Source organism: Acipenser ruthenus, chromosome 28 (genome assembly GCF_902713425.1).
Source record: "Acipenser ruthenus chromosome 28, fAciRut3.2 maternal haplotype, whole genome shotgun sequence".
In the NCBI taxonomy this organism is placed as follows: domain Eukaryota; kingdom Metazoa; phylum Chordata; class Actinopteri; order Acipenseriformes; family Acipenseridae; genus Acipenser; species Acipenser ruthenus.
In genome coordinates, this window is record NC_081216.1 from 20656961 (window position 1) to 20684471 (window position 27511).

A 27511-nucleotide genomic window follows, 5' to 3' on the forward strand; every position below is an offset into this window, starting at 1 on the left:
AAACATCTCTTAAAAGGCAACTGACTCCCAGATTTTTTAACGTCATAGATAATACAAAGATTCAAGCAATGGATCGTTGACCGCCTGTATTTGAAGGAATATACAGTAAAAGATATCCCCAAAGACAGATAGAATCAAAGATCCTCATAATTTGCCAAGTATGCTCATGTTGGGTCCTATTCCCAATACTCCAATTATTTTAAAAGCTGACATTTGACTTCATTAATTAAATAAAGTTGGGTAAACTGCCAGTGGACTGTTGTCAATAGGACCAACAACAGTATAGAATAGTCTTTAAAGTTCTGTAATTACGTTCAGTTTATTTTCAGTTTGTAATGCATTGTTGTGCCAGAGGTTGGGTTCCCCAGACATTTTGAACCAGAGTCAAAGACTGACTAACATACAGTTATTAGGCAAAAGTAACCAAAATGATTCCAGTGTAACAGGGCAGGGGCTGAGCGCAAACCAGGGACAGAATCCATAACGACAGTGTATCACACAACACTGCCCATTACACCAGCACTTACTAAAGCTGGACTGTCTTAATATATTTCTTAGACAAGACCATCAATCCCCATTACTGCCTATTCATCTGCATTGGATATAAAAATAAATAAAACACACTACACATTTTTCATCAATACTTTTTTAATGTCAGATATTATAAATATTCTCGATTTGATCAATATTTACATTTAGAAAATATTTTAAAATCTTGCGTCTGACATATTCCATCACACCATACAACTTGATTTCATAATAACCTCTGATCCTACTAGTCTGAGACACAAGAAGTAAAATTACAGCAGGAAATGTTGCAAACATGTGCTACACAGTAGCAAAAAAGTATCAAGTACAGAATGACGGTATTCTAAGGTCAAGTACAACTCCCCAAAATGGACTTCATCATTTTGAAACACAAAACAAGTTTATGCATACCTCACACAAAAATATATATTTTTTCTCTCTCTAATCACCAAATCCTAGTTGATTTTATAAGCACATATAAGGAGAACAATGTTCAACATTTACAATATGAGGTTATTATATGAAGGCCAGGACACCAGATGATAGAAATAGTTCTTCTGTCAATCCCCCCCACCCCCCGCCAAAAAAAACAAAACCCTGTGTTCAGAAGGCATAAACTTTATTGAGTCTTTCCTCATCAAACAGTCTCCCAGTCCCGCAGAGTATGTTCGGAGACATGCTTGACCTCAGTGAGTTAAGATTCTATCATAATGACGACCCTGTCAAGAGATTTGTGATATTCCACCGTTGCCCTGTACACTTTTGGAGAACAAGCTGGAACCCAAACTCATTATCAGGGCTTTCCTGGAGCTCCAGACAGCGTTTTGATTTTCTATTCTGGATTGACCCTCCCTGAAAGAGAACACATGGAGATATCAATTCAGGTTTTGCACTGAGATCATGCCTCATAGACCTTTGTCAGGGGCATCTAAAACTGTAAACAAACACTTTATTGAAAAGGGGAATCAAAGAAACAACAGTCAGAGAGACCTATTCGAGTAACGTTTTTAAGGACAGATACTATACCTATTATGTTCCTCAGTGCCTTCATACCACATTTATTAAAAAGCCAACCTGATCATTACTGTGTGGTTATAGACTTCAAATAGGGCAGTAATGTGCACAACATCTACCACCACAGACACTGAAATCCACGTGTTTCTTTATTCCCGAGCTGTTGGGCACTTTACTGCATTCAAATTAGTGGAATTTCCAAACCTAAACTGAGAAAAACGCAGAGAGAAAAATCTTATTTTACAAACCAGGAATGTTGTGTAAAATATGTATTTTTATTTTGTAAAAAATATTTTCTCATCCACTGCTGTTTTCCTTTCATGGAGTATATGCATTCATCTAACCTAGATGATTCTTATTAGGTTTTTTATTTTTTAAAACTCAAATCCAAAGCCCATTGTGAGCTGATTTAACCACGATCACCATAACAACCAGTGCTGGCATCGAGTCTTTAATGGTTGACAGGAGCCCCTCTGTTTTGCCAGATTGCCAGTACCGCTCAATCCCTTCTTAGCAAAATACAGTTTGAAACAATCGGATTTAAATTTAAAAAAAAAAAAAAGAATGGGATTACAAATGGAAATGACTAAGATACATGTATTGTGGACAAATTGTGTCCAGTTGTGCAGATTTACCAACATGTGTACATTTTTTGAGAATACAAATTTTCCTGCAAACAGACAGAAACGACGATGAACCGCCAGAATTCACTAGTTAGAGTTAACAAACTGAATCTGATGGAGGGTGAATTCTGAAAGCCTTGTCCTGCATTCAACATAATTCACCTGTCACAACCAGAGGCACATCAAAGCCTTGAGCATTTCTCTTGAAGATGAAATACAGTTTGAGTATTTTTTAAACTTGAACAGTTACTTCCTCATTATAACAAATGTTCAAATAACGTGTTCGTTTGCATTTCTTATAACATTTTTTTAAATAGTCTTCGTTTTTTTTAAGAACAAATTGCTCTTAATTAGACATGCTTATTTATTTATTTATTTATTTATTTATTTATTTATTTTTACATTTTCCCCCAATTACCACTGTTTTGCAATACCCCACCCTAAGAATAAACTATTGACCACCAAAAGTTTAAACAAAAAGTCTCCTCCAGGACATTATTGTACACTGCATGCAATAACACAATTAGACCAGTTGCTGTCTGCAGTGCTGGGGGATGATAAATCCTAGGAGGAAGACACTGCCTTGAGTCCTTTTACCTCTCAAATCTACCCTTTAGTGAGCTGAGAAATGTAATGTTAGAATCAAATGAAAAAGAATACAACACTGGGAATGCCTGTGGTAGTTATTTTTCTACTTATACAGAACTGTGATTTTGTTGGCCCGAGAAGACAAACATTGATACAAGTGGGTTGAAAATGAAGACACAAGAAATTGTTGTTGATCTATTTCTCACTGTGAGTTTTAATTTCATTTTTTGCTATAAGTTTTCTTACATATGGTATGTCAAAAGATCAACTCATTTGTATTTTACCAACATAATCTAGTTTTCTGTGCAGCTTTCCCATGACCATGAAGTCAAATGCAAGTTAGATGCAAGTTAATATAGATAGACACTATTTAATGTGAGTCTGGGTAAACACGGTCTCAGATATGTGGGTGGCAGTTCTTTCTCTTGTACAGCTGTAGACACTATGTGGGCCCAGGCTTCACTACAACTCCAGCAGAACGATTACTGATCAAATCACATTAAAAATCAGAAGCAGCAGACACCCAAGCTCAAATTGAATTGTTCTGGTTTGGAGGAGGCGGGATTAAATTACGAAAGCTTACAATTTATCTGTACCTCGTGGGCTCAACAGGGGTCATTCAACAGGTGGTGAGACATTTTTTACATTGAAGGCCTTCAGTCTTTAATGCTTCATCTGCCCCGCTATTATGTGTGTATACATAACCCTTGATAAATATTTAACTTGTAAATGAAGACGTATATTGAGTATACATGAAAACAGGACACCAATTCATTTTTTGTACTTATGTTTATACACAACCTCAGACTGGGACCTGGGACCGAGGCTCCAACGTGATTTCCGACGGCATAAGTTAACATCCGGCACTAAGGTAAGGACTGGACGGGTTAAAAAAGCCTAAATGCAGTCACCAAGTTACTTTAAATCAAGATGAAGTCTAAGGGGGGAATTACGCATCACATTAGTTATCGCAACGATGATTAAAGTGAAATAATGTCAAGCTAGGCTTGGAGTGATGGTTCAGGTGTCACTGCTCATCAGTTCTGCTGCACTGCAAATGTCTTCTATGGCTGATGTGGCTTCAGGCATTACTTCAACCTCCACCGAAATTGTTCCAGTGAGTTTATAATTGCCTTAATTTACATTTCTGTTCATTTCCATTTGAACCCAAGGCCCTATTACCAACTTCTTACCTACATTAAAAAATTGGCTAAGCAGAACATATGTTTTTTTTTTTGTTGGTTTTTTTTAATGTGGAAGCAAAGCTTTTCATTCTATTTAGTTCAAAACTAAAAAGCTAGATATTATGATTCATATATTTTTGCTGCTTATTATAATTTTCTTTGGTGTGTGACTGACTATGTCCTCACATATACAGTAATGGGTATTTAAAATAACTGCTTCTCTCCAATGTCAAACATATTTCAAACTGAAGGAAAAAAAAATCCTCACTATTCAAATCTACCAATTAGTCTTTTAAATGATTAATTGAATGTTTATACCAGTCCTGGGCAAGATTACATTTTTCACAATTCTCTTCCCCAAAGCTGAACTCTCAATTGTCAAGTTAGTTAAGCAGTCTCTGACACATGCAAGCCCCCAGAGGCTGCAGTATGTGATTATTCTGACTGCTGTGTGGATATTAATGAATGTTCAAATGCTTAAAGTTGATTTCAAATAAACAACAATTAACAAGTCAGTTATGCGCAGGAAACCACTGGACTAGATTCTGGAGACCCATTTTACTACATACCTGCAGACCAGTAAAAACATAATGGCTAATGTTGAGTAGTTCCGTTTTTATTTCCATACTCAATACATTTTGTATGACAGTGTGTCAGAGGAACTGGCTGCTGTTCATGGGCTTTTAACCTTGTACACAGTTACTGTACAAAATTGATCCCTCTTTTTTCATGTTCAGTTTAACCTTTCAGAGCTCAATGTTTGTTTGTTTTTTTGTCAGCAATGTAGCTAAGAATTTACCTACAGTATATCTTATTATTTATATGATTTATTATTTGTTAATTTTTACTGTCAAAACAATTCATTTTAATTGTGCAGTTTATTGCAAGCATCGTGGATCGTCTCAGCCAATCAGATTCAACAATGAAACTAAGTGGGTTTAGAATCACAGAACCCTGACTTAGTCAGCAACTTAGTTTCAATAATAATCAGGGATGGAAATAAGACTCTTATTGCATAGCAGTTTCACCCATTCCAGGGTTTACTACAAGCCTGATTAGCCATACTGTATAGTTAACAAGCTCAGGCATGTCTTATGAAACGTGTAGTAAAAGCAGGAATGGATCAAACTGCTCTGCATTGGGGTCTTATTTTCATTCCTGTAATAGTATTAATAAAGCTGCAACAATAAAAGTGCCTTTACCATGGGGCATTTAACTGTCACCAGGTCAATTTACTAGTAGATAATGACGGATGGCAATGCATAAGCATTGCAAAGTGCATTAGTAGTTCTAACCCTCTAGATTTGCTTGTCTGAAAGCAATATATAAAAATATGTTTTATAATGATGTCGCTGTCAGTTTCCATAGTAACTTTGTATATGGTATTTCCCTAGGTTTCCTATCGCATCAGGGTAATGGAAAGTATAGTTGAATATAATGCATCGTGAAAAAGACATAGCTGTTGTGGTATAAAGACTTCCAAATGCCCATGGGTAGATAGCCAATGCAACAAGTTTGCAGAAACAGAATTGCCTGGCACAACTGCATATTAAAAATCATGAAAAAGTAGATAAGCTACCTCCATTGTAAATATAAGCAAAAATGTAAGTGTGATATACTGATTCCTCCATTTACTGTATGCCCAGCTTCTTTTTTGTTCAATAGCCCTTGGTAAAGAATGTTATAATGTCATTTTTCCCCCTCCGTTTGTTGTGTACAGAAGTGAATCTAGATTAGCTGTGCACTAGTGTTTTCAGAAATTGCATTTAAATTTACTTTGACTAACTAATGACCTAGAGTTTCACTCCCTTTATACAATTGAGTCTCATCCCACTCCTGTACAATATCATAATGCATTATGCAAAGCTGACTTTGACAACAGTTTCTGAGATAAACAGAGGTGTTTTACTTTGTATTCAGCTAATAATGTGCTAATGTGTTCCAGCAGTTGAAAATAATACTGCAATTGATAACATCAGGGATTGCTGGAAATAACCCTTGGGAAAAGAAAAGAGCAATCAAATACTTTCTGCTTCCGTGATGAAACTTTCTGCTTCCGTGATGAAACCAGTTGGCACTGAGGCACAATGAGTGACAGGAAGTACATGTAGTGGGTGAGCTTTAAAATTTGTTAAAATGCTAATATTTCACCTGAATAAAGGCAATTCCTTTCAGCTCTGGTAGGACATTTGTGGTGAAGTTACGGATTCAAAATGAAATTCAAATTATAATTGACTATGCTAAAATGTTTAAAGAAAACAGAATGAGGAACAGTATCTCAGTGTCTTTTCATTAACCAAAACATACTGTGGCATGCTCAAGCTCCATAATTATTATAATCATTTAATAGCATATCTGGTCCTTCCCTGTAAATAGGAAGCTGTGCTGTCTACACAGACAACTGTGAATTGTGAAGGCTCATTCCAGCAAGTTTATTCTACTGTACATCCCACAAAAAGAGTCTGCATCAATGAGATGACAACTTGAGGTTTTAGTCAATAAATTACCAATGTGTTCGCCTGCAGTGTTTTTTTTCTTTAACATTTCCAATAAAAATTGAGTGCTACTAATTGATCATATTTGACTAATGCATGATTAATAAACTACATTTCTCCTGAAAACATTTAGGATTGAGATATTTAGGACTGGATGATCTTAAAATCGAAACACAGGGAGCATAAACTATTTATGAAAGTGGAAACTTGAAAGGACCGCTCCAGTTCTGTTAATCCTTCTTTAAGGACAGCCATCAATTACACAAGGGCACGCTAATCTAAGGGATCATTAGATAATTAACAAGGTATTTATTGAGATTTATCACACCCATCCCCATGTAAATACAGCTTCTACTTTGTATTCTTGTAGTTTAAGCATTAGGAAAGAAAGACGTAAGACATAGCTACTTCTGTCATTAACTTCTATGTTTCAGTTTACACCCCTTTGTAGTTAATAATTACTGTACTGTGTCAGAGCTGACTGGGTTTCGTGTGTCTTTCCTAATTGTTTCACATCGCTACTGAGGCACGTGTAAAACTCTCATTATACACTAACAATATAGATAAAACGGGCAATAGGAAACAATGTGCTTCAAACTTGTACTTTAACAACTGGAAGGTAAATGGAAAGCTAAATAATTATGCAAAAGTTGTACTTTAGTTGTTTTTTGTTTTGCAGCATTTTGAACCTAATTGAACAAAAGTGTAATAAATATATACGTCAATGTTCTCAGCCGACTTTGCTCAATAATTATAAATGGTCAGAGACTGAGTAACCTACATTACATCGCTGATCACCTACTTAGAACAAGATCGCTGTTTTCCTCCGTATTTTAGGTAAGGTTTTTGAAAGTACCGGGAAATGTAATGGTTTGATGTTATTCCATTGTTGTGTAATGGTGGCTGCCAAATAATTCATCTATTTGTCTCTTGACAATGTTGACACAAGTAAAGGGATCCAGCTTGCTCCCTAATTCCATGGCAAAGTGCCCTGTGGCTCTCCATTATTATACTGTGGCAGATTGTTCTGGTAGCAATGTGCACTGTGACATTTCTTAATTGCACTGCAAATGCTACTCCTGCATCTCCTGATCCCATGACATATTGGAGTGATTCAGACCAGTGGGAGCACCCTATTGGAATAGCTAAGGTGATCAGCCCATTGAAAATAGATGAAAAAAGCTACAGTTTTTGTAATCAGGATAATTGAAATATTTTACGTTGCATAGTTTCTGTTTTTTGCTTACCTGAGTAAACAGCCAATAGAGTTTCATCCTCTTTGCTTTGGCATAGCTGCACTCAATCAGCTTCGGCTTGCTGTTAACATCCACCAGGCACTTATTGTCATCATCGTCTACTGTAGGACTCAGGACACCAACATGGAGCTGCTGGCTACTGGTATAGTAAACATTCTGCAGTGAAAGAGACATAGTATTGAGTAAAATATCGTCAAATATATTTATCTATTTTATCCCATATATAAACAGCAATCATCTGTAAATTGTCCCATACATTGTACTACACGTTTCACTATAAACTAAAATAAGCTGTAATTATTCCTACATGAGAGTCACAGAATACAGCTGTGTACCAACTATGAAGCCAATATCTTAAAGCAAAATGTCTTTATCATCTGTGAAAACACCTGACCCCAATACAGCGACCTTCTTGGGTCACAGGTCAGAGTGAAGGGAGTGGTTAGACTTTGTGTAACACTTAAAATATGAAGTTGCTATGAAGTTGTTATTTGCATTCTGTAGGTGTGGGGGTTGAAGAAGATTTTCAAATTCACACAAGCTCTCCCATGAGGATGCTTAAAAACACGCACAAAGAAACACTTCTATTTGAATTTTACATAAACCCTATTTTTTCCTTATGGATAACAAACATTTCGATCTGTGTAAAACACAGAATTGTAGCCAACACAAAAATGCAATAATGTATGAAGATAAACACTGACTTCTGACAACAGCTGTCAGCTGTACAGTTGGTTTTCAGATGCACTTCTATGAAGACATGTTCATTAAAGGATTAATATTAAACCTATCTCAATTTATCTGGAGTATAACATAGTGTACACTTGTGTGTCTTGTTCAACATGTGCATGAGTTTTATCACGTTTCTTTCAATCATCATTTCATTGGTGATGTTAAAAACCAGGAGACACTCATTCTCTGAGCTCTGATATAACCTGTCACAGCAGTTTAGTCATGAAGGTAATCAAGTATGAACTGTGGAAGCCTGGATTCAAAACAAATAGGGTAGGCTTTTAAGAACTCAATTGTATATCATACTGCGTACAGTAAGTATGTAATTCTGAGCACTAATCATGGGGTTATTTTTTTCAAAGTCTGTTATTAATAAAACAAAGTTTGATTGAACTTTCATTGACTTGCTAAAGAAGCCAACAACAGTCTAAATAATTTAAACTGATTTCAATCATATATATATATATATATATATATATATATATATATATATATATATATATATATATATTAAACTCAGAATGAATAGGGCCTGTTACCATTAAGAAATAAATATCATTGATGTTTTCCATGTGAGCGTAACGTTACATTTTGTTGTGGTTAACAAAGGCTGCTATATTTGGGATCCAATAGAAAAACAGCAATTGCAATATTTGGACTTGTGACAATCGCAACTAGCTCAAATTGACAAGAGAATAATAGCAATGGATTTAATAGTAATGGTGTCCATATTTTTTTAAGAGCAGTCTAGTAATTTCTGGTAATTGACATAAGAATCTTAAGAAATGCCTTATCAGTGATGGGTGTCGCCATATATATTCAGATTCTATAGTTATAGATAACAAAAAGACAATAAGACAGGTAGTCTGAACTACGGACTGCTTATGTAGTTTCTATCCTATTGTCTAATAACATACCGCATGAAAAGACAGCTTTTACAAATGTTTCTATTAGTGGTTACGAGACAGCTCATGATGAATGAACAGGAGATTCGGAAGTGTCTTTTTACACTATGAAATTATCTGGAATTTTGACTGTGAAATTGTATTCATTGCTTTCATTGCTTTCTCTTAAACAAAGCTTTGGAAGCATCAGTCAAAACTCTGCAAAAAACAGAACTTCCCCCTCTATCAGTCAGCAATTGCAGAAATAATTCTGTCAGATTTCCTCTGAGGTGTTTGCAGTTTGATTCAGGCTGGGAGCGAGTCATTGGAAAGAAATAGAAATACTGTGTGCTCTGATTCTAGTCTAGGATCCCTGGGTACCGTCCCTGGATTCTTTGACTTCCATGTGGTTAAACCAAGCTAGATACTATTCACTGAAAATACTCATGTTTATTAATTAGTACATTTCTACTTTGAAAGGTTCAGTAATTAAGGTCAAAACCTCTTTAACGATGTATGAGCTTCCAGGCTGCAGAGTTTAATCAGAAATACTCAAGCGTAATCTAGGGGATACGATCAAGAGGTGCTCAGGATAAGATGATAATGTGCACACTGATAAAAAGAGACTTCAGCAGACCTTGCATCTTCAAAATAGTCTTAAGATGCAGAGAAAATAATTGTAATGTGGCATCCTCATGTTTATTCCTCCAAATTACAGTTCTCAAAATTCAATCTCAAAGCATTTTGTATTTGCATTCAGACTTATTTCTGAATATACCTGTTGAGATACTTTGAAAAAAGCTGCTAGGCAGTGATTGTGCTAAAACAAGGACAGCATATGTAATTCAACGAATCAGGTAGTATAAGGCAATATTTTTTTGGAATATGGAGTCTGTACAAGACTGACCCCTGTGGTGTAAAAGAGATAAAAAGAGCATAAGAAAGGTTACAAACGAGAGAAGGCCATTCAGCCCATCTTGTTTGTTTGGTTGTTAGTAGCTTATTGATCTAATTGATCTCATCAAGCAGCTTCTTGAAGTATCCCACGGTGTCAGCTTCAACAACATTACTGGGGAGTTGGTTCCAGACCCTCACAATTATCTGTGTAAAAAAAGTGCCTCCTATTTCCTATTGTCAATACCTTTTAGAATTTTGAATGCTTGAATCAGATCGCCACGTAGTCTTCTTTGTTCAAGACTGAATAGATTAAATCGTTTTAGTCTGTCTGCATATGACATGCCTTTTAAACCAGGAATAATTCTGGTCGCTCTTCTTTGCACTCTTTCTAGAGCAGCAATGTCCTTTTTGTAGCGAGGTGACAGAACTGGACACAATATTTTAGACGAGGTCTTACTAATGCATTATAAAGTTTTAACATTACTTCCCTTGATTTAAATTCAACACTTTTCACTATTATCTGAGCATTTTGCTGGCCTTTTTTATAGCTTCCCAACATTGTCTAGATGAAGACATTCCTGAGTCAACATAAACTCCTAGATCTTTTTCATATATTCCTTCTTCAATTTCAGTATCTCCCACATGGTATTTATAATGGACATTTTTTTTTACCTTACAGTTTTCTGTATTACATGTCATTTGCCATGTGTCTGCCCAGTTTTGAATGTAGTCTAGATCATTTTGAATGACCTTTGCAGCTGCAACAGTGTTTGCCACTCCTCCTATTTTTGTGTCGTCCTCCTGTTTTTGCTTACTATACCAGAATCTAAGTCATTAATTTAGATTAGGAAGAGTACATGAATACATGCAAATATAACCGGTCTTTAACTGCTCGTGCAAGCCAGTCTGTTTTATACAGATCAGGGGCTGCAGAATGCAAGGTACTTTCGTGCCCAGCATAAGACTGTGCATTAGATTGCATATCAGATTCTCCCAGACTCTGCAAAGGAACCACCACTGCACTCCAGAATACTGCTACACATGACAGTACCACAGATTCTCCTTTATTTAAGGACAAACAGACATCTGTGTCTGCAATCCTTTTACAATAATAAAAACACATTCATTTTTTGCAAACCATTGCTTACAGAGACTATTGCTATTACAGCCTGAACGATTAATAGTTAATACTGCATTCATGCTGTTGCATAAGAAGTTGCATAAAAAACTAGTTTTTTGTTTTTTTTGTATTCTGAATTGTGCAGCACTGTTTCTTCCAAATCATAAAGTTACTGCAGATCCCTTCAGTCTAAATTGAAATGTCTGATTCCTTGATGGCTATGGAACCCCCTATTGGGTTTATAAGAAGCTCGGCACTGCACCTTTGCTCCCTCTTGCCAGAACGCTGCTGGTTCCCACAAAAGTTATCCATTTCAATCAGAGCAGTGGTGCTGTTTCAGGGTGCCCTGCAGCTCTTAAATATAAAGGTATTATTTCTACTGTACAAAACAATTTTTGGACTTTTGCTTTTTTTGTATCTTTTGGGGATGGCACACATTTTGGTTTCTGCCTCACTTAAACACGATTTTAACAACTTATAAATATTATCTAATAGAAACTTTTAACACTGCAGAATAAAAAAAAATAAAAAACACCTCACAGAATGTTCATGACAGGTGCAACATGGGATACCACGTTTCTTTTGCACAAAACTATCACTATCACATATTGCTTAATGCAAAACCCAGATTAGTAGTTAATAATATTCAAAAGGTTTTAACAAGGTCTGCTGTGTGGAGGCTAGTCGATGGTAGATTGTTGTAGAATCACTCTTTGTGGGGAAATATATATTGATGTTAATATTGATGTTGCATCATGCAGCTTTTATACTTATGGAAGATATAACAGCAAGATCAGGTAAAATAAAAAAATAAATAAAAAAGACCTTCAAATACAGATTCATCAAAGCACCATGACATTGAATAAGCCCATTTTATAAAGTTCCCTCAATAATTTTGGAAGCCATCCCAGAGCTGCAAAGCTCAATCTAAACATCACCCCAGGAGACCATTTCACCAGTAATACCTTGTCAGAGTTTAGAGTTGATCTGAATAGTAGCAGCAACCTACAAGGCTTGCCTGCTCAATTATTTATGACTTGTGAATATTGTGACCAGAATAGTTAGCGATCATGTACTGTAGATGTGAAATAACACATTCTAAAGAGTAAAATACTTAAATATAAAACTGCATTAAAACTATTATGTCTTTAGTCAACCAGAAACATAAATCAATGTGTTTTGTATTAATGCTACAGTGAAAATACTAGAATACTCTGAAAAGCTAAAGTGATAGTGGAATCATGTTCCTATTATTCCAAATGTTGGCAAAGCTGTTCTTTTTTCACTACAGATGGAGGTGGTTAATACTGTAGCTTTTTTCTATTTTCAACCTGTAATCTTTACCTTATTTACAAAGCCTGCTCTTTACATGATAGGAAAATGCACTTTTTCATTTCTATTTTGAAAACCACTGTAACAAATTGCTTGTACCCGAGTCCCACATAAAAGGTTTCATTTCGGTTTCTTGAGTAAATAATATAGGCTTCCAATCTAAACATTATCTGAAGAAACATGTTTGTATGGAGTGTTCTGCGTCTGCTTTAGGATATTGTGTCCCGTCACCCAGGTAACTCACCAGAGATCAATCAAGCACCGTATCCCTTCTGCTCTGATCTTGTAAGTTCTGGAGCATGGGGGTAATTCAATAGATATGTGCTGGTATTGAAACAACAACAGTGAGGAACCTTCTCTGGAAACAATCAGCATATTAAATTGCATATTTTTTCTGATTGTCTTTTTATCCGAAAGGAGAAGAAGTTAAATTATTGATCTGAGTAGTTTCTTTCTAGCTTTAAATTTAGAAACTTCAAAATAGGGATCTATTAGGGCTTAATGAAAGGCACCCATCTCTTTTATGTCTATATAATAACTGTTTGGCATTAGTTTTATAGCCACACTAAAGACATTCCTAGACTGACCCAGCACAGTGAGTATAAAGACACATCATGAAGAGGAAAATACTAAAATATCTATACAAAACTGTGACAAGCAGGTTGTAGTGGTGACGTCAGGCCAGGAAGAACATAGGACACAGACAGGACTGGTGAGTGAATTGCGCTAGTTGCGCTGATTTATAGCAAATCAAAGGTTTAAATAGAAAACAAAACACTTTCGCAAAACAAACGTCACATTGTCCAAAACAGACAAACAAAATGAACAGACACTAACAAACAGGGCACAAGCACTAAACACACAAGTATCGTGTGGCCCTCCAGCACGATAGCAACTGTTATTTTCTTTCTTTCTTTCTTTCTTTCTTTTAATCGCCTCTCTCTCTCGCTCCTGTTCTTTCGCCCTTGAACACACAACCCCGAGTGATTGAATTGTGCAACTATTTATACAGCTGTGCTGGGATTCAATTATCAATCAATCATTCACTTGAATCCCAGCACATGAACTAATTTGTGCAATCCCGTGCTCACATACTGTTACATACTTTATCTGCACGTGGAGTGATTGTGCAATCCCCGTGCCTAACTACAACTATATATTTTAAATCACTTGCGTTACACAGACCCATTTATATCCCGTGCACCAATACCTATACACTAACATTAACACACCACACACAACATATAACACAAAAATACGCAGAGGGACGGGCACTTTGCCACATAAACAATAAAAACTGCACTGTTGCAGCATTCCAATTAAAAAGAGTAAATGCTACAATTTGTTGTTTCACTAAACTTTTACCTCTGTGAATTTGTCCTTTTTTTCCCCAAAATTCACATGAGAGAGTTCTGAGCAGATTACGTCATCTGTTCACTAAACTTTTACCTCTGTGAATTTGTCCTTTTTTTCCCCAAAATTCACATGAGAGAGTTCTGAGCAGATTACGTCATCTGTTTAATGGCGTTTTCCCACAAAGTGAAAATATAGTTAGCCAACTCCATTCGTCATGCTGTTACTGTAGAATGTGGTGCTGGTTCATGAGCAATCACTTTTAAGATTCTTTCAGTGTAGGATTATCAAACAAAGTTACATTTACTGTAAAAAAATCTATATACTGTTAGCCTGTTTTGAAAAAACAGAAAGAAAGCTGTAAACATGTTTTTCTAATTATCTCTGATTGTTAGTCAATTTCTAACTATATCTGGGGAATATCTGGGGAAAACATGTGCCAAGCACACACCATCCAACACACATGTACACAACTTGAAAGTTCACGGAAATTGATTATACTGCAAAGTTTCTATTCAAAGTGGTTTATCTTTTTATTTACAGTAGGTGGGAAAAAAACAACACTGTCTAATCAGTCACACGAGGCTAGCCTAATAACACAAACATGTGTGGAACATGTCACAAGTGTTAATTTGTTTCTGTGCCATGCCTGTATAGTACTGTATACAAATGAAAGTATACAGTATTTAAAACAAATAAGAACATAATTAAAACTACATAATGACAGGGTAATTAGGATTACATACAGTATTAACAATCAAAGGCTCTCAGGTTGTCATAAAATCTATTCCATTTTCCTCTGTCTTCTTGTAGTAGATGTTTATTGTATCAGTTCTTGTTTATAACATACTCCATTAGTTAAGAACTGCTTCAGTGATTTCCTTTGTAAGCAAGTACAGATACAATGCATTTTTTGTCCTCCTAATCCCTTTGCAATTAACACAAGCAGTGTTACTTAGATAATGTGATCCTGTTCCTCTCAGTTTTGACGTCCATTCATATTCATGAGTTCTGCAAGCAAAGACTGGTAGAAAAAGTCAAGATGTAATAAGCTCAACGGCTGATAGTTTAAAATACCCTTTAACCTAGGATCGTCTGATAAAATAGGTTTAAAGCCGAGTTGCTGGAAAAAAAATCAGGATACTCATAATTCGTAAGGTTGGCAGAAAAATTAGATTTGTCATTTCCTTTTTCTCTGTTGCAATTACAGCATTCTGCCACTGGGTAGCACTGCACACAAACATTTGGTCAGAGGGTGGCATGTTGTCCAGTGTAAAACACCATCTGGATCAAAAGTAAAAAGACTGTGGAAATTTAATCTTAGACCTCTTTGCTGAGAGCTAATAGCTTTCCACATTTGCATGGTACAAATCAATTCACTAATAGCTTTAATGCAAGTTTTTAATGTACTGAAGAACTGCATTTGTTATTGTGATCGATTAACTGAGCACAGACAAAATACTAAAGAAGCTGCAGTTTCTGTTTCTTAAACTATATTAGGATACTGGGACTTTCCACTGTACACAGAAAGGTATATAATCTTTATTGCTACTACATCTTTCAAAAGTAAGGAATACAGATCCACTGATGAGCCCTTATGGGTTGAATTGTGATTATTATTTGCTACAAAAGGTTTATTCTGTAGTGGATGTAAAATAAAAATACAATGGATGCTGTACATGTTTTTAAGGTAGTCTGTAGCTGTGGTATTTTCTTTTTTTAGATTCGCTTAGGTGCTCCTGAAACTTTTTGGATTGTCAGCATGAGAGACTGAAGTCCTCCCACAGAGCAGCTCCAACAGGGGCCCACATTGTCCGAAGTGCATGCATCAGACCTGCTTTGGATGGTTCCCTCTCTTAGAAGGAGACTGAGCAGTTTTGTCTTTATGCCCAGTAAGTGTTTCTTTGTGATAGTCTCAGCGCAGCATCCTACAAGTTCCGCTGTTCCCAATAGGCTGGGAGGCTGACCCCATCTGTTTCACTTCACTACAGACACTGGAAGGGGTAGGGGTAGTGGAGAACTCTAGCAGTAGTAAAAGCATTGGTTTTTAATGCATCCAGATTCCATATAGAAGAGTTAACCAGCATGCAGTAAGAAACAGCTGTGGCAAAACTCTGGTTGTGTCAACCTGTTCTCTTAGGAAATTGTAGTTGGAACATGTACTGTAAATCGATTTATCGGAAACTCTGTTAAATAGATGTAGCGGAATCAGGTAACCACACAAATTATAATATACCTCTGTTGTATATGTCACTACAGCACTCTACAGGAGAACAACATTACCACAGTTAATGAGAACCCATTCTCAGTGATGTGATCTAGTTAAATAAAAGAATTGATTATTTGACTGAAGACTAATTCAATTTAATTTAAATGTATCAAACCACTGAGGCCTGATAGCTACTCTTCATCCTTCCAATTACAGGATGAACATTGAGAATATTCTTGAACACAAAAAATAAAAATGGTTAGGAAACGTACACCTTCTAAAACTCATTATACACCACTCACAATATCCCGAGTGAATGCCATGCTGTACAAAAAAAAAAAGAAAAAGGGCCAGGCTCAAAAAAGCGGTAGGAAAACTAATTTGCTTTGTAGAGATAGTACACACTGTGACACTTGCTGGTGCTTTAATTACACAATCGGAAGACAAATGCACACAAACAACTTCATTATAAGCAGATGGTACAAAGTCAAATGAATTGTGATATCAAGGACTTTGGGGAACAACTCTCAAATCACCCTGACCAGAATAGCAAACCAAAGAATTGTATTTATCTTGTATTGTATTTATCTTGCTCTTAATTGTATTATTACTTGTATTGTGATTCTTGAAATGTATTTGGTTACGACTGTAAGTCGCCCTGGATAAGGACGTCTGCTAAAAAATAAATAATAAAATAAATAATAACATGAAACAGCTAATTGACAGAGCTATATATATATATATATATATATATATATACACATACACACACACACACACACACAACTGGCATATTCAAATGTTGTGCTGGAAATTAACTTTCAAACCACCAAACACTTACAGTAGCTGACATACCAGAAGAAAAATGTCCTCCAGTTGTCTGAAACGAATGCTGCCGGTTACAAAGAAGTAAGATAATTTCTAGGGCTCACAAGTACCCTCTCTGGTCATGTCAACCATGTCTGCTCTCAGCTAGCGAGGACTAATGAACAATAACTCTTCTGGAATAAAGGACAATTACCAAATAGAAATATTACTCTGCAATAAAAACAGAACCTACTATAAATGATCAGTTTCACCCTGTGGGATGGATTTAGTGAAACAACAAAAAAAAGATGAATGTTCTCATTTTTCTAAATACATCAGTCATAATCCTTGATCTATAAATAGCATTTTTTTTCCCATGCTTTGCATTTCATAAGAAAGAACTATATGAAATGACCCATAAAACAACCAGAGGGTAAGACACTATACAGCTGTCCTGTCCATTGGGTATTTGCTGGCTGTGAGTCTCAGTCTGTCTTACCGAAACTGTGGCATGATACAGGGATTCATATTTTCCTCTAAAAGAGACACTGTCCATCACAGAGTGGATTGGGGCAGGCTTTAGAGATGTGTCTTCAGAAGTGTTTTGAAAACAGCTAAGAACAACAGGGGCAGTTATTGGGAACTGAAGCTATCATTTCAAGTTCATTTAAAACCTTTAAGAAATGCTATTGAGGGTTACATTTGCCCTGAAAGCGATGGTAATCAAGTTCCTGACAACTGTAACTGATGTGCAGAGCCACATGGTCTTGGAACGCTGAGTGCAGTAACTTCAGGATCCATTCTTTGGAAGCTATTCAATCTTTGCAATGTCATTTAAAAAGATGTCTTCACTTTATTTACTTTATAAATCCTCCGATCTCTCTCCCCTGCTGAAAATTTCAGATTGAATGGGTTTTCATCTGGTCATACTGTGCGGTCTTATGATTAATCAAATTGACAAGATTTCAACAATATGTAAGTGTTCATATGGTAAAGTACGGACTTCCATTACTTTAATGTGCATACAGTTGATCTGCTAATATATCATTTTACATTTGGCTTGTCAGATGCTTGAAGGCATTTTGTTTTTATGTAACCCATGTTCAGAAGTCTTAGGATGGATAAAGCACCCACTGCTTGCACAATTACTCAAGAGTGTGTACTATAAACCTACAGACCGACTGGGGTGCTGTGTCTGGCGTTTACCAACAACACTAGCAGCAGTCACCCAAGAACAAACATCTACACCAAGATACTCAGCCTCACTATGCAAAGCGACAGTTCTGAAATATTGCAAACTACGAAACTGTAATGACAGTGTTTAATTAAGCATTACACAAAATCCCACGCCAACACAATGGACAAGATTCACTAAGCATTCTTTCTGTGCAGCATTTACATAATTTCCAAAGGGAAATGAAAACTGTTAAATATAGAAAACAAAACAACAGTTTGAAACGTGTTAAAGCTAAGTGAATTTGGCTTGATATATTTAAAGAAATCCAATAGCATAGAATATTCTTTAGGTATGTCCACTAAGGCTGCCATCTTTAAATGTGTAAACTTCCCCATGTGGTTTACCACTGTTTAGAAAATCTATAAGCTAACATTAAGCAGCTGATAAGTCTGTATTGCATTGCAATCACATACTGACTCAATGACATTACAGTTGGTTATAAAACAACCTAGCTTTTTTTCGCACAAGGACTGGCTGTAGATTTATTGGTTTGTAGTTTACATTGCCTCATTGCCTCATTCGTTTTTTCTCTCTATTTGGAACTGGAGACAGCATAGGAAAAAGGCAGGCAAAGTTCAATTATGAGTTACTGTTTCAAATGACTACATATAACCAACCTCTGCAAATAATAAAGAAAAAAAAAGTGTTTTTTATAAATCTAAAGCAGTTTTTATTGCCCAGATAATATTTAAGTTTTTTTTTTTAATTTAGAATCGGCAATTATTTTCTCGTTTTTTCTACCCAATTTGGAAAGCCCAATTCTTTTTTTATTTCAACCCGGCTCACCGCTGCCACCCCCACGCTGACTCGGGAGAGACGAAGACAGACACACTTGTGCCGTCAGCCGTCCGCTTCTTTTCACTCTGCAGGACCGCCATGCAGCCACTTCAGAGCTACAGTGTCAGAGCTCTGGGCAGCTTACAGGCAGGCCTGCAGGCACCCGGCAAGTCTACAGGGGTCGCTGGTGCACGGCGCTCGGCCCCTTTACAAAATAAATGACATCTTGTTAAATGAATGAGAAAGCTCCCCAGTGGCTGACCAGAGAAATACTGCTGTGATGAGTTGAAGTTAGTTATGCGCTCAGAACACCTGTTTCATAGAGCAAATAGAAGTGCAGCATGCAAGGCAGGAAGCAACGTTGACAGCTTTAAGACACACAGACACTGACCTGAGGAGTCATTCCATGGCACATGTACACGATCGGAATGTTGTCTGTGTCTGGCCCTTGATCAAGGCACAGGTCACTTTTGAGGGAATTCTTCAGCTGAAAGAAAATAATAAAAAAGCAATAAACACAGTTAACGTTATTCATTTCATATCACATTGCTCATCTTGTTGCCGTCTCTAACACACTGTAAACACTGCAGAGGATAAGTGTGATTCAGATATCAGTTCAGAGTTGGACGCATTCAAAGCTTCCCAGCTTAAGCAAATGTGTCCTAATCAAGGTTTCATCAGGTATCAAATATTGGTTTTGGCCTTGGTCCCCCTGTTTATTCTTTGGCTTTGAAAAGCACAAATTGGTTTAGCCTAATGCTTTGAAATACCATTAGTGCTCTGCTGGGGTGAGAGCCAAATACAGATTCTAAAATAAATGGGTCCCACTCCCCTTCAATTAAAGCCGATCGCTAGGCCTTGTGTTCATTTAAAAGCAGCAGAAAGTGAGCTAACTGACGAAGTCTTAAATAGTTAAGAAGAATGTGACCTTTGTCTGTCAATACCATGTTTACGTCAGAAAGCTGATGACATCCCTGTACAGGGATACCATATATTAGTTACTGTCAGTTCTATGTTTGAACAACACCCTAGGCCTTCTGCTTACTAGAAGACATTGGCTTCACCTGCAGGATCAGTTTCAGTAAATAAACTACTTACATATGCCACACTTTAGTTGTGTATATATCTTGAGAAGCACTTATCCGATTATAATTAATATAGACTAAATTAATTAATTAATTAATTAATTAATTAATTAATTAATTAATTAATTAATGAATATAGCCCCTCTTTAGCCCATCTTATTGATTATGTCATAATCTGGGGGCATATGGAGCCAGTCTGTCAGTCCAACTGTCTGTACTGTATGTCACTTACTGTACATAAACAGTACCTAGAGTAGCGCTTGCAGCTGTAGTGTGGGATGAGTCTCGCTGATATGTTATTACTTGTGGTAAGCAATTGCTGATTAGAATTGACCCATGTATGCCAGTAGAATCTGACATCTTGCCAAATAATGCCCATCTCTTGGTCAGCAAAATCCAGCCCCTTTCTATCTGTCAGTATTGATCAGCAGAATGCATGTCTCCAAGTGTGCTGTTTAATTAATGTTTGGAATCCAATCACACTGTCACACAAAAGGTCTTATCTCATCTGCATATGGATAACAAATGGATGGCCAACTAGTAATTAGTGTTCAAAAGCACAACATTTATGTAATTACCATAAATAAGACATTATGATCTACAGGGATGTTCAAACACTTTTAAAAAGTGCCCAAGCTAAATGTCATCAATTTGAGGTAAGCGGTTCCCAAGTCCAAAATCATGCATAAGGTCACCATGAGATTGTACTGCTCTCATGTGCAAAAGAATGTCAAGTCCAAGTTTCCTAACAACTGGAAGTTTCTGTACAGTAAAAATGTACCAGTACGTGTGACACCTCCACTATATCTGTGTTGCTGTGGATTGCCTTTTTAATACTAAGGCAAACAGCATCTGACACTATCTGTATTTATGAATCTCTGGGGCATATAAAATAGGATAATTATGTAACAGCTATTACTTTATGTGGCTGATTTTGATAAATAGTCTAATAAAAAAAAAGAAACTGCAGAGTTATTTTTGTTAATTACTTTGCCTGGATGGTGGCAAGACAGGCAACAGACCAGCAAGCCTAGGCTCTATGACAGAACTGCTGAGTCATGATTTCTAATTAAGAAAATTGTACGGGACTAATCACCATCTTCCAAACAGACTGGCCTGGTCTTCCACTACAAGCCAAAAATCCTTAATTGCAAGTCTGGTGCAATCCCACAACATATTGCTCATATATACTGTAGCTGTGTACATTCAGTCATTTAATGTAGCTCATTTCTGTTGGCTTGCATTTGGATTTTTTGTATTACTTGCAGTTCTTTCCTGTTTGCAGCACACATGTTTATCAGAAAAAAGGGGGATAATTCACAAGTGTGTATCAGGCTCAAAATATGTGCATAATAAATAGCAATTTAAGTCAGCCTAATTGGCTAACCTTCCAGAGTAAGACCATGAACAGTTCTGCATATCTGTGTAAACTATGGCAGGTTTTACTCATAATTCATGACCCAGTATTTGGTCTTCTAGAGCAGGCACATTTATTGTATGCTTCCATGAGCAAGCTTTCACAGACCAATACATGCTCAGTAAATAAACACCAGACAGCGTTTCCATCAGATGTATCTCTGTTCATCCATTCAAATTACTTGCAGTGATTTTAACTTTCAGTTTTGTGACACATTGATGGAGTATAAAAACTCACTAACAGCAACAGAATGAATCAGAGGTGCAATTTATTTTTTGTTCAACCCAAGTCGAGTAACCAGACTGTGGCCTGAAGGCTCAGAGCAATTTTAAGTCTGATGATCCAACAACTAAAGACGCTACACAAGGTATAAAAAGGTGCCTTACCACTCCATAGGCGATGGTGTCTGTGTACATCCTCATTTCTGAGTAAACGTTGACAAGGTACCATCGGAACGTCTTGCACTGCAGCCTCTTCCTGAGGGCCTTCCTTTCTGAAATATCACCGATGTCAATCCCAGAGTCCTAGGTAAGGGAAACAGTTTAACCTTTTTAAATGAAAAAGGGGTTAGGAACTGATTCATCTTTTGGTGCTGTGTTTAACAGGGTACTCATCGTGACAATGCAGATTGTCTGTGTCACAGGATTGAGAGCAGGGTCTTTTTGCAGTGCAGGTGTGTGTGGGGATGGGTGGAGGACGTTTGCCATCACTTGTAACCCCCCCCCAGAAATCCTCATCAGTATTTATCAAGCTTTTTCGCATGTTGTTACTACAGTTTACAACTCGCTTACTCAATGAAGTCTTATTAATAATGGAAATGACAGCGTGTGTGTTTCTAGGTGTGTGCATGCTTGTTTTGGGCTTTATTTTAACAAATACATTTCAAAAACGCACGCCACTGCATTCTTTCACCCTTTTCAGCTTCGGAGAGATTCATGTGTCCGCTGTGAGCTCTGCTGTGAGCAGCCTGTGTTCAGTTCTCTCAGGCCTTGCAACAGAAAGAATGCAGTCACAACAAGCTCGGCTGGAGATGTAAGGTCTGTTCCTCTGTCTGACAGCCCAGCATCATTTTGTCGTTTGCCAGTTGGGAATGGATCTGAACTCCTGCCTGGAGGAGGTCACTTTACTGGCAGTGGTTGTGAAATAGCTGTCCTCTTCATTAGTGCAGTTATTAAAGCCTGTTATTCAGTTTAGAGTAAGGGGTGATGCTTCAGAGATTTATTTCTTTACAATAAAGCATTTTTGTACAGTTTCTTCTAGTGCAATGCGATTGGACTGTCTTAATTTCACCCAAGCATTATGCTAGTCCATAAATAATTATGTTTAATATAATAAATGGGCCACACAAGACGCAGCAAACTAGCACATTTAGAAAGAAGGTGTCTCATTACAAAGTAAGCTGTGCTGCTTATCAACTGTGCCAGTAATGACATTTAAACTATCAATATCCCTACACACTGAATGCCAGCAATGTGGCACAACTGACCTGCAATTTACAGCCTTGAGTTATGTAATGTCAGAAATGGATTCCTTGATACTGGAGATGGACTGGTTTTTATTTTACATTTCCAATGCTAGGAAAGAGCCTTGGAGAAGATATTGCGCTGTGTTTATATATTTTCATGTGTATACCAGTAAGCGCTTGCTAATCTGGCATCATTATGCAAACACTATGCTCAATGCAAAAAGGAATCTTATATAGGAATATATATATAATTAAAAAAAAAACATATATCCGTTTTTTTTCTGCAGATTTTAAGATTTTTTAAATTTTATTTTGCTGTATAACTCCAGTAAATCCTTGGGGCCAGTGCATTCCAATTTAATGCCAAATATAAAACAAAACATTAATTAAATCAAGTGTATATTTTAAATAGTGTTCCAAACATGACTGAAATGTGGTTTTACCTCAAATATGCCATGTTTTCTGGAATGTAAAGTACTAAAAGCCATTCAGGACTTATTTAATTGATTAAGACTTACAGTGAGCTTGTTAAACATGCTAATTACGGCAATCAGATTATCATGACTATACCACTGTAATGGGTATGTTAGGTAGGGTATCATACTCATTATATATGTATTTTATTTTTATTATATTTTATGGCTTATATTCTATATGAATTGTAGACTCTTCGTGTAACATGCTGCATCTATGTAAACGATTGTATGAAACAGATTTAATTATTTTTTTGGGGACAAAGGAATCCAGTTCACCTAATATTAAACAGTGATGTATAAACTAAAACTATATAATGTCTTCTATAACAAAAAAAAAAAGTTTGTTGAATATAAATGAATCCACATTAAAAAAAAAATTCTCTTTTCAATGGAAGTCATTACAAGAAGAGTAATTTAGATTCAATCGCAACACGAATTAGAGCAAACCAGAAGCTCTATTTGAAACAAGCTTGCTAGCTGATCAGCAGTAACGAGCTAATCAACCGAAAATTAACTTGTCATTTATTGTAGAGTAGCTGTAATTGAAATTTAGGCTCGGGGATGTGCTAAGAGCTGTTCGGGCATAATTCAAGGCAGTATAGCCATCAAGAGTGGTAAGAAATAAAATGTTATCTTACCAACTCCAAATAGCTTGATGCTTATTATTTCTGACTGTCTATTGGAAAGTTATCAATCAGATTTGTGTCTAGGGGTTAACTTAATCTAGTAAATCTCAAATCTGCACTATGGGGCAGAACAGATATATACAAATCCTATTGGGCAAGTAGAAACATGGGCATGGGCAGGATAACTCCAAGGGTCCCTGATTGTGATGACACATATAACATTTATGTACAGTATAGGATGACGCACCTTATTGATCAGCTGACCTTAACAGCAATTACACACATTTTGCACTAAGTAAAATAAATAGAATTAAAGTTGCTTTTATTACGGTTATATTTAAAACACCAAACTCCTTACAGGGGAAAAATAAATACACTTTCTGCATCTCAGTTCTATCAGGTTTGATGTCCCCAAGCTAATATGAACCTAGGTGCAAACCCCTATGGCACCTGTACTGTATCTCCATTGTCACAATAGAGGCGCCCTCTTGTTTTTGCTTTGAATAATCTGATCCAACAAAACATTGTACCTCATTCTATTCCCAGCACCTTCACATATGTATCACATTGTGGGCGGTGCCTAGCTGATGAATAACCAACTTACCTCCTGGGGTATGTTCCATGCCATGTAGACATGGCTTTTGAACTCATCCATCCAAACCTCTGCCACTCTCAAAGCATTTCTTCTAACGTGACCTGTCAGGTCTTCAGTGTACGGTTTGTGGGCCCTCTCTATGTGAGCAATCCTGGAGCAAGGGAGGACCTCCACGCTGCCCCCACACTGCCACACCTGGTAATGAAAACAACATTTTTAATAATAATAAAAAAAATCTATACAACAATTTGAATGGTAACCTGATCTACTGCTAAAAGATAATTAGGGGTCTCAAGGCAACAAACAGGAGATGTCTATGTAAAGAACATAAACCACAGGAGATCCTCACTGACATCTACAGAATTTTTTTTGTAATGATTTATAGGTTATTGTCTTCTCAGTGTTTATTTAAAAAGTTTTCAATTTGGTCAAAAGCATGGGTGTCGATAAGGCCTGAGTTTACCCCGAAAACATTGATGACAAATAAAGTCTGAATACGTCTACGGCATGAACGATCAGCCATTTTGTATAATGATCACGGGCAGTTTTTACATTTGTAAGGGCTAAAAAAAGTGTACTTTTCAACTTATCAGATCTTGCAAAGTAGACGAGAACATGGTACTTGGAAGAAAAGAACACTTGATTAGGATGCCATTCAAATGCTACAGCCCTCAGGCTTGCAAAATGCTACATTTTACTTTCAGCCATCTGAAATGTACAAGGAACTTGGATACGGAGACTTGTAAGTCTGCTATACCATCCAACGCTCTCACACCAAGAAATCTGCATACTTTCACAGGAGATAATTATAGAGCTGTTACTGCTCGACATGTTGGTGCTAATGTGTAATTAACTCCTGGTGCTCCTTATATCCAGTTAACCTCGTTCTTCATATCTGAGAGCATTAATACAGCATGTAATTAATCAGCTCTGTGAGGCAGCTACAGTGAACATGTTAGAAATGCTTCTCGACAAACCCGTATTTACCCTTATCAGCCATCTGCTCGTATTAATAGTTAAATCAGTACACTGGTCTTTGTCTCTGGCATAAATAATTGATAATCTGCTTCCCCTTTCATCACTTCAGTGGTTACAAAATGACTCCAGACCACTCATTCCAACAAGAGATGCAATTGCAGAGTTGTGAGTGGGATGAACTTAATCACATCTTCTGCACAATGAGGCACTGACCATCTTTTTGGATCAATTGCATTTGATTTACTGGATCCTGCAGGGACCATAATCATGCTGGTAATCAGCACCATACTGCAGAGTGGACATAAATTACTACAGGTAACTATTAGAACAGCATTGGGGCTTCATTAAATATAAAAAGAATGACATTGTCTATGGGGGCGGTCACTTTTCCAGTGCGGTCATTTAATGTAATTCTGATTTGGTGGTTGTTTGGATGACTAATGCTGGGTTAACATCTGCTCCATTAAGCCAAGCTTTAAGAAAAGTTCCTCTCATCCAATATGCAACTAACCATTAACAACATTTCCATGTCAGCATATAGAAATAAAGAGGATTGGTATCAACGATGCCCTTGGTTCGTCAAGCACCGATATGCATCACCTTCATACAGTATGAATGCTCATTACAGCCTCCTCCTTCAAAGCGGTTTGGAGAGACCTATTTCTGCTAACTGGGTCTGACACAAGTCCCAGTTCAAATGGCTACTTACGGGAACAAGCATGACTGATTTTTGAAATGCTTTCCAATTGGTCCAGGTGGTAGATGGAAAAGCAGCATTCGATGCTCAGGGTCACAGCTGTCACATGACTGAAAGCAGCACTTTGGTACGCTGCCAATAATGCACAAAAACAAAAGTCTAGAAACAATACTTTCATATCAAGGTTAATGTGGTAAATAAGCTTCACGCCATCTACATTAAAGTGCTGTCTTAAATATAGCGGGGAAACCACCAATGTTCTTGTCTTAATGCTAAGGCAAAGCTTTCAACACCGAGGGTTCATAATTCTAGTTGACAAGGCTATTCAAATGCTTACATCTGATGATCAAAATGTCAGTATGGCAAAAATGAGTTTCCTCCAGTCATTGAAAAAAAGACCCAATTACTCAAGCTGTACTCAATACAAGTGAAAGAATCTTCATCGCAAGCCAATGGGCTGACACAAAGTTAAAACTTTAAAAGCTCACAATGCCATCTGTCTGTGGCAGGCTTACCCTTCCTAAAGGGAATAGAGAAGTCTGGTAATGCACAGGAACTTCTTAATTGTCACAATGCAATGAGCAACTTCTTTGCATAAAGAAAAAAGGAAACGTGGGACTTCTTCCATAGAATAAAGGACCCAGTCATTGCAGCAAAACTATACAAAAGACACAGTGTGAAAGAAGCAGTCAGTGTTGGTATTGATTAATGTCTGGTGCATCCTAATTTTGTTTTGACTTGTGAAATATATTTCAGTGTTCTTGTCAAAAGAAAAACTGCAGGCCTTTCTTCAGTATGTTTTTTGTGCCGACCTTTCTCCCACTTCTGCTACTACTGTACACTGCTCCACATACGCACTCATTTTAAAACGCTACGCCCTCGTTGAGTCTAATTTTTTATTTAGATAAAATCTCTGCTTGCTTGTAAAATCCATCGGACCGTGGAGTCTGCTGACATCCCTCCTAGTGTTTTCTTTGCCACTGTAAATTGGAAAATTAATTTACAACTAGACCCCGTAGTTTCTTCAATGGCCACACAGTGTCTGTTCAATTCATTGTAGGTAATGCTGAAGGTTTCACCTGTTTTGAGCTTATAAAGGATACATAGCTTACTGCACAGCATTCTTTTGATGACGC

At 36.9% G+C, this 27511-nt stretch overlaps 1 protein-coding gene across 1 annotated transcript in view; it reads right to left on the minus strand.

Annotated features, from left to right (window-relative positions):
• Positions 1-637: 637 nt before the first annotated feature.
• LOC117434442 (polypeptide N-acetylgalactosaminyltransferase 18-like) overlaps positions 638-27511 on the minus strand; it is a 90920-nt gene continuing 64046 nt past the window's right edge. The window contains exons 7-11 of the mRNA XM_034056988.3: positions 24710-24895; positions 21925-22062; positions 19428-19523; positions 7680-7844; positions 638-1380 (exon numbers count right to left, since the gene is read on the minus strand). Coding sequence (XP_033912879.1) covers positions 1234-1380; positions 7680-7844; positions 19428-19523; positions 21925-22062; positions 24710-24895 — 732 coding nt within the window. The 3' untranslated portion in view covers positions 638-1233. The remainder of the gene's footprint in view (positions 1381-7679; positions 7845-19427; positions 19524-21924; positions 22063-24709; positions 24896-27511) is intronic.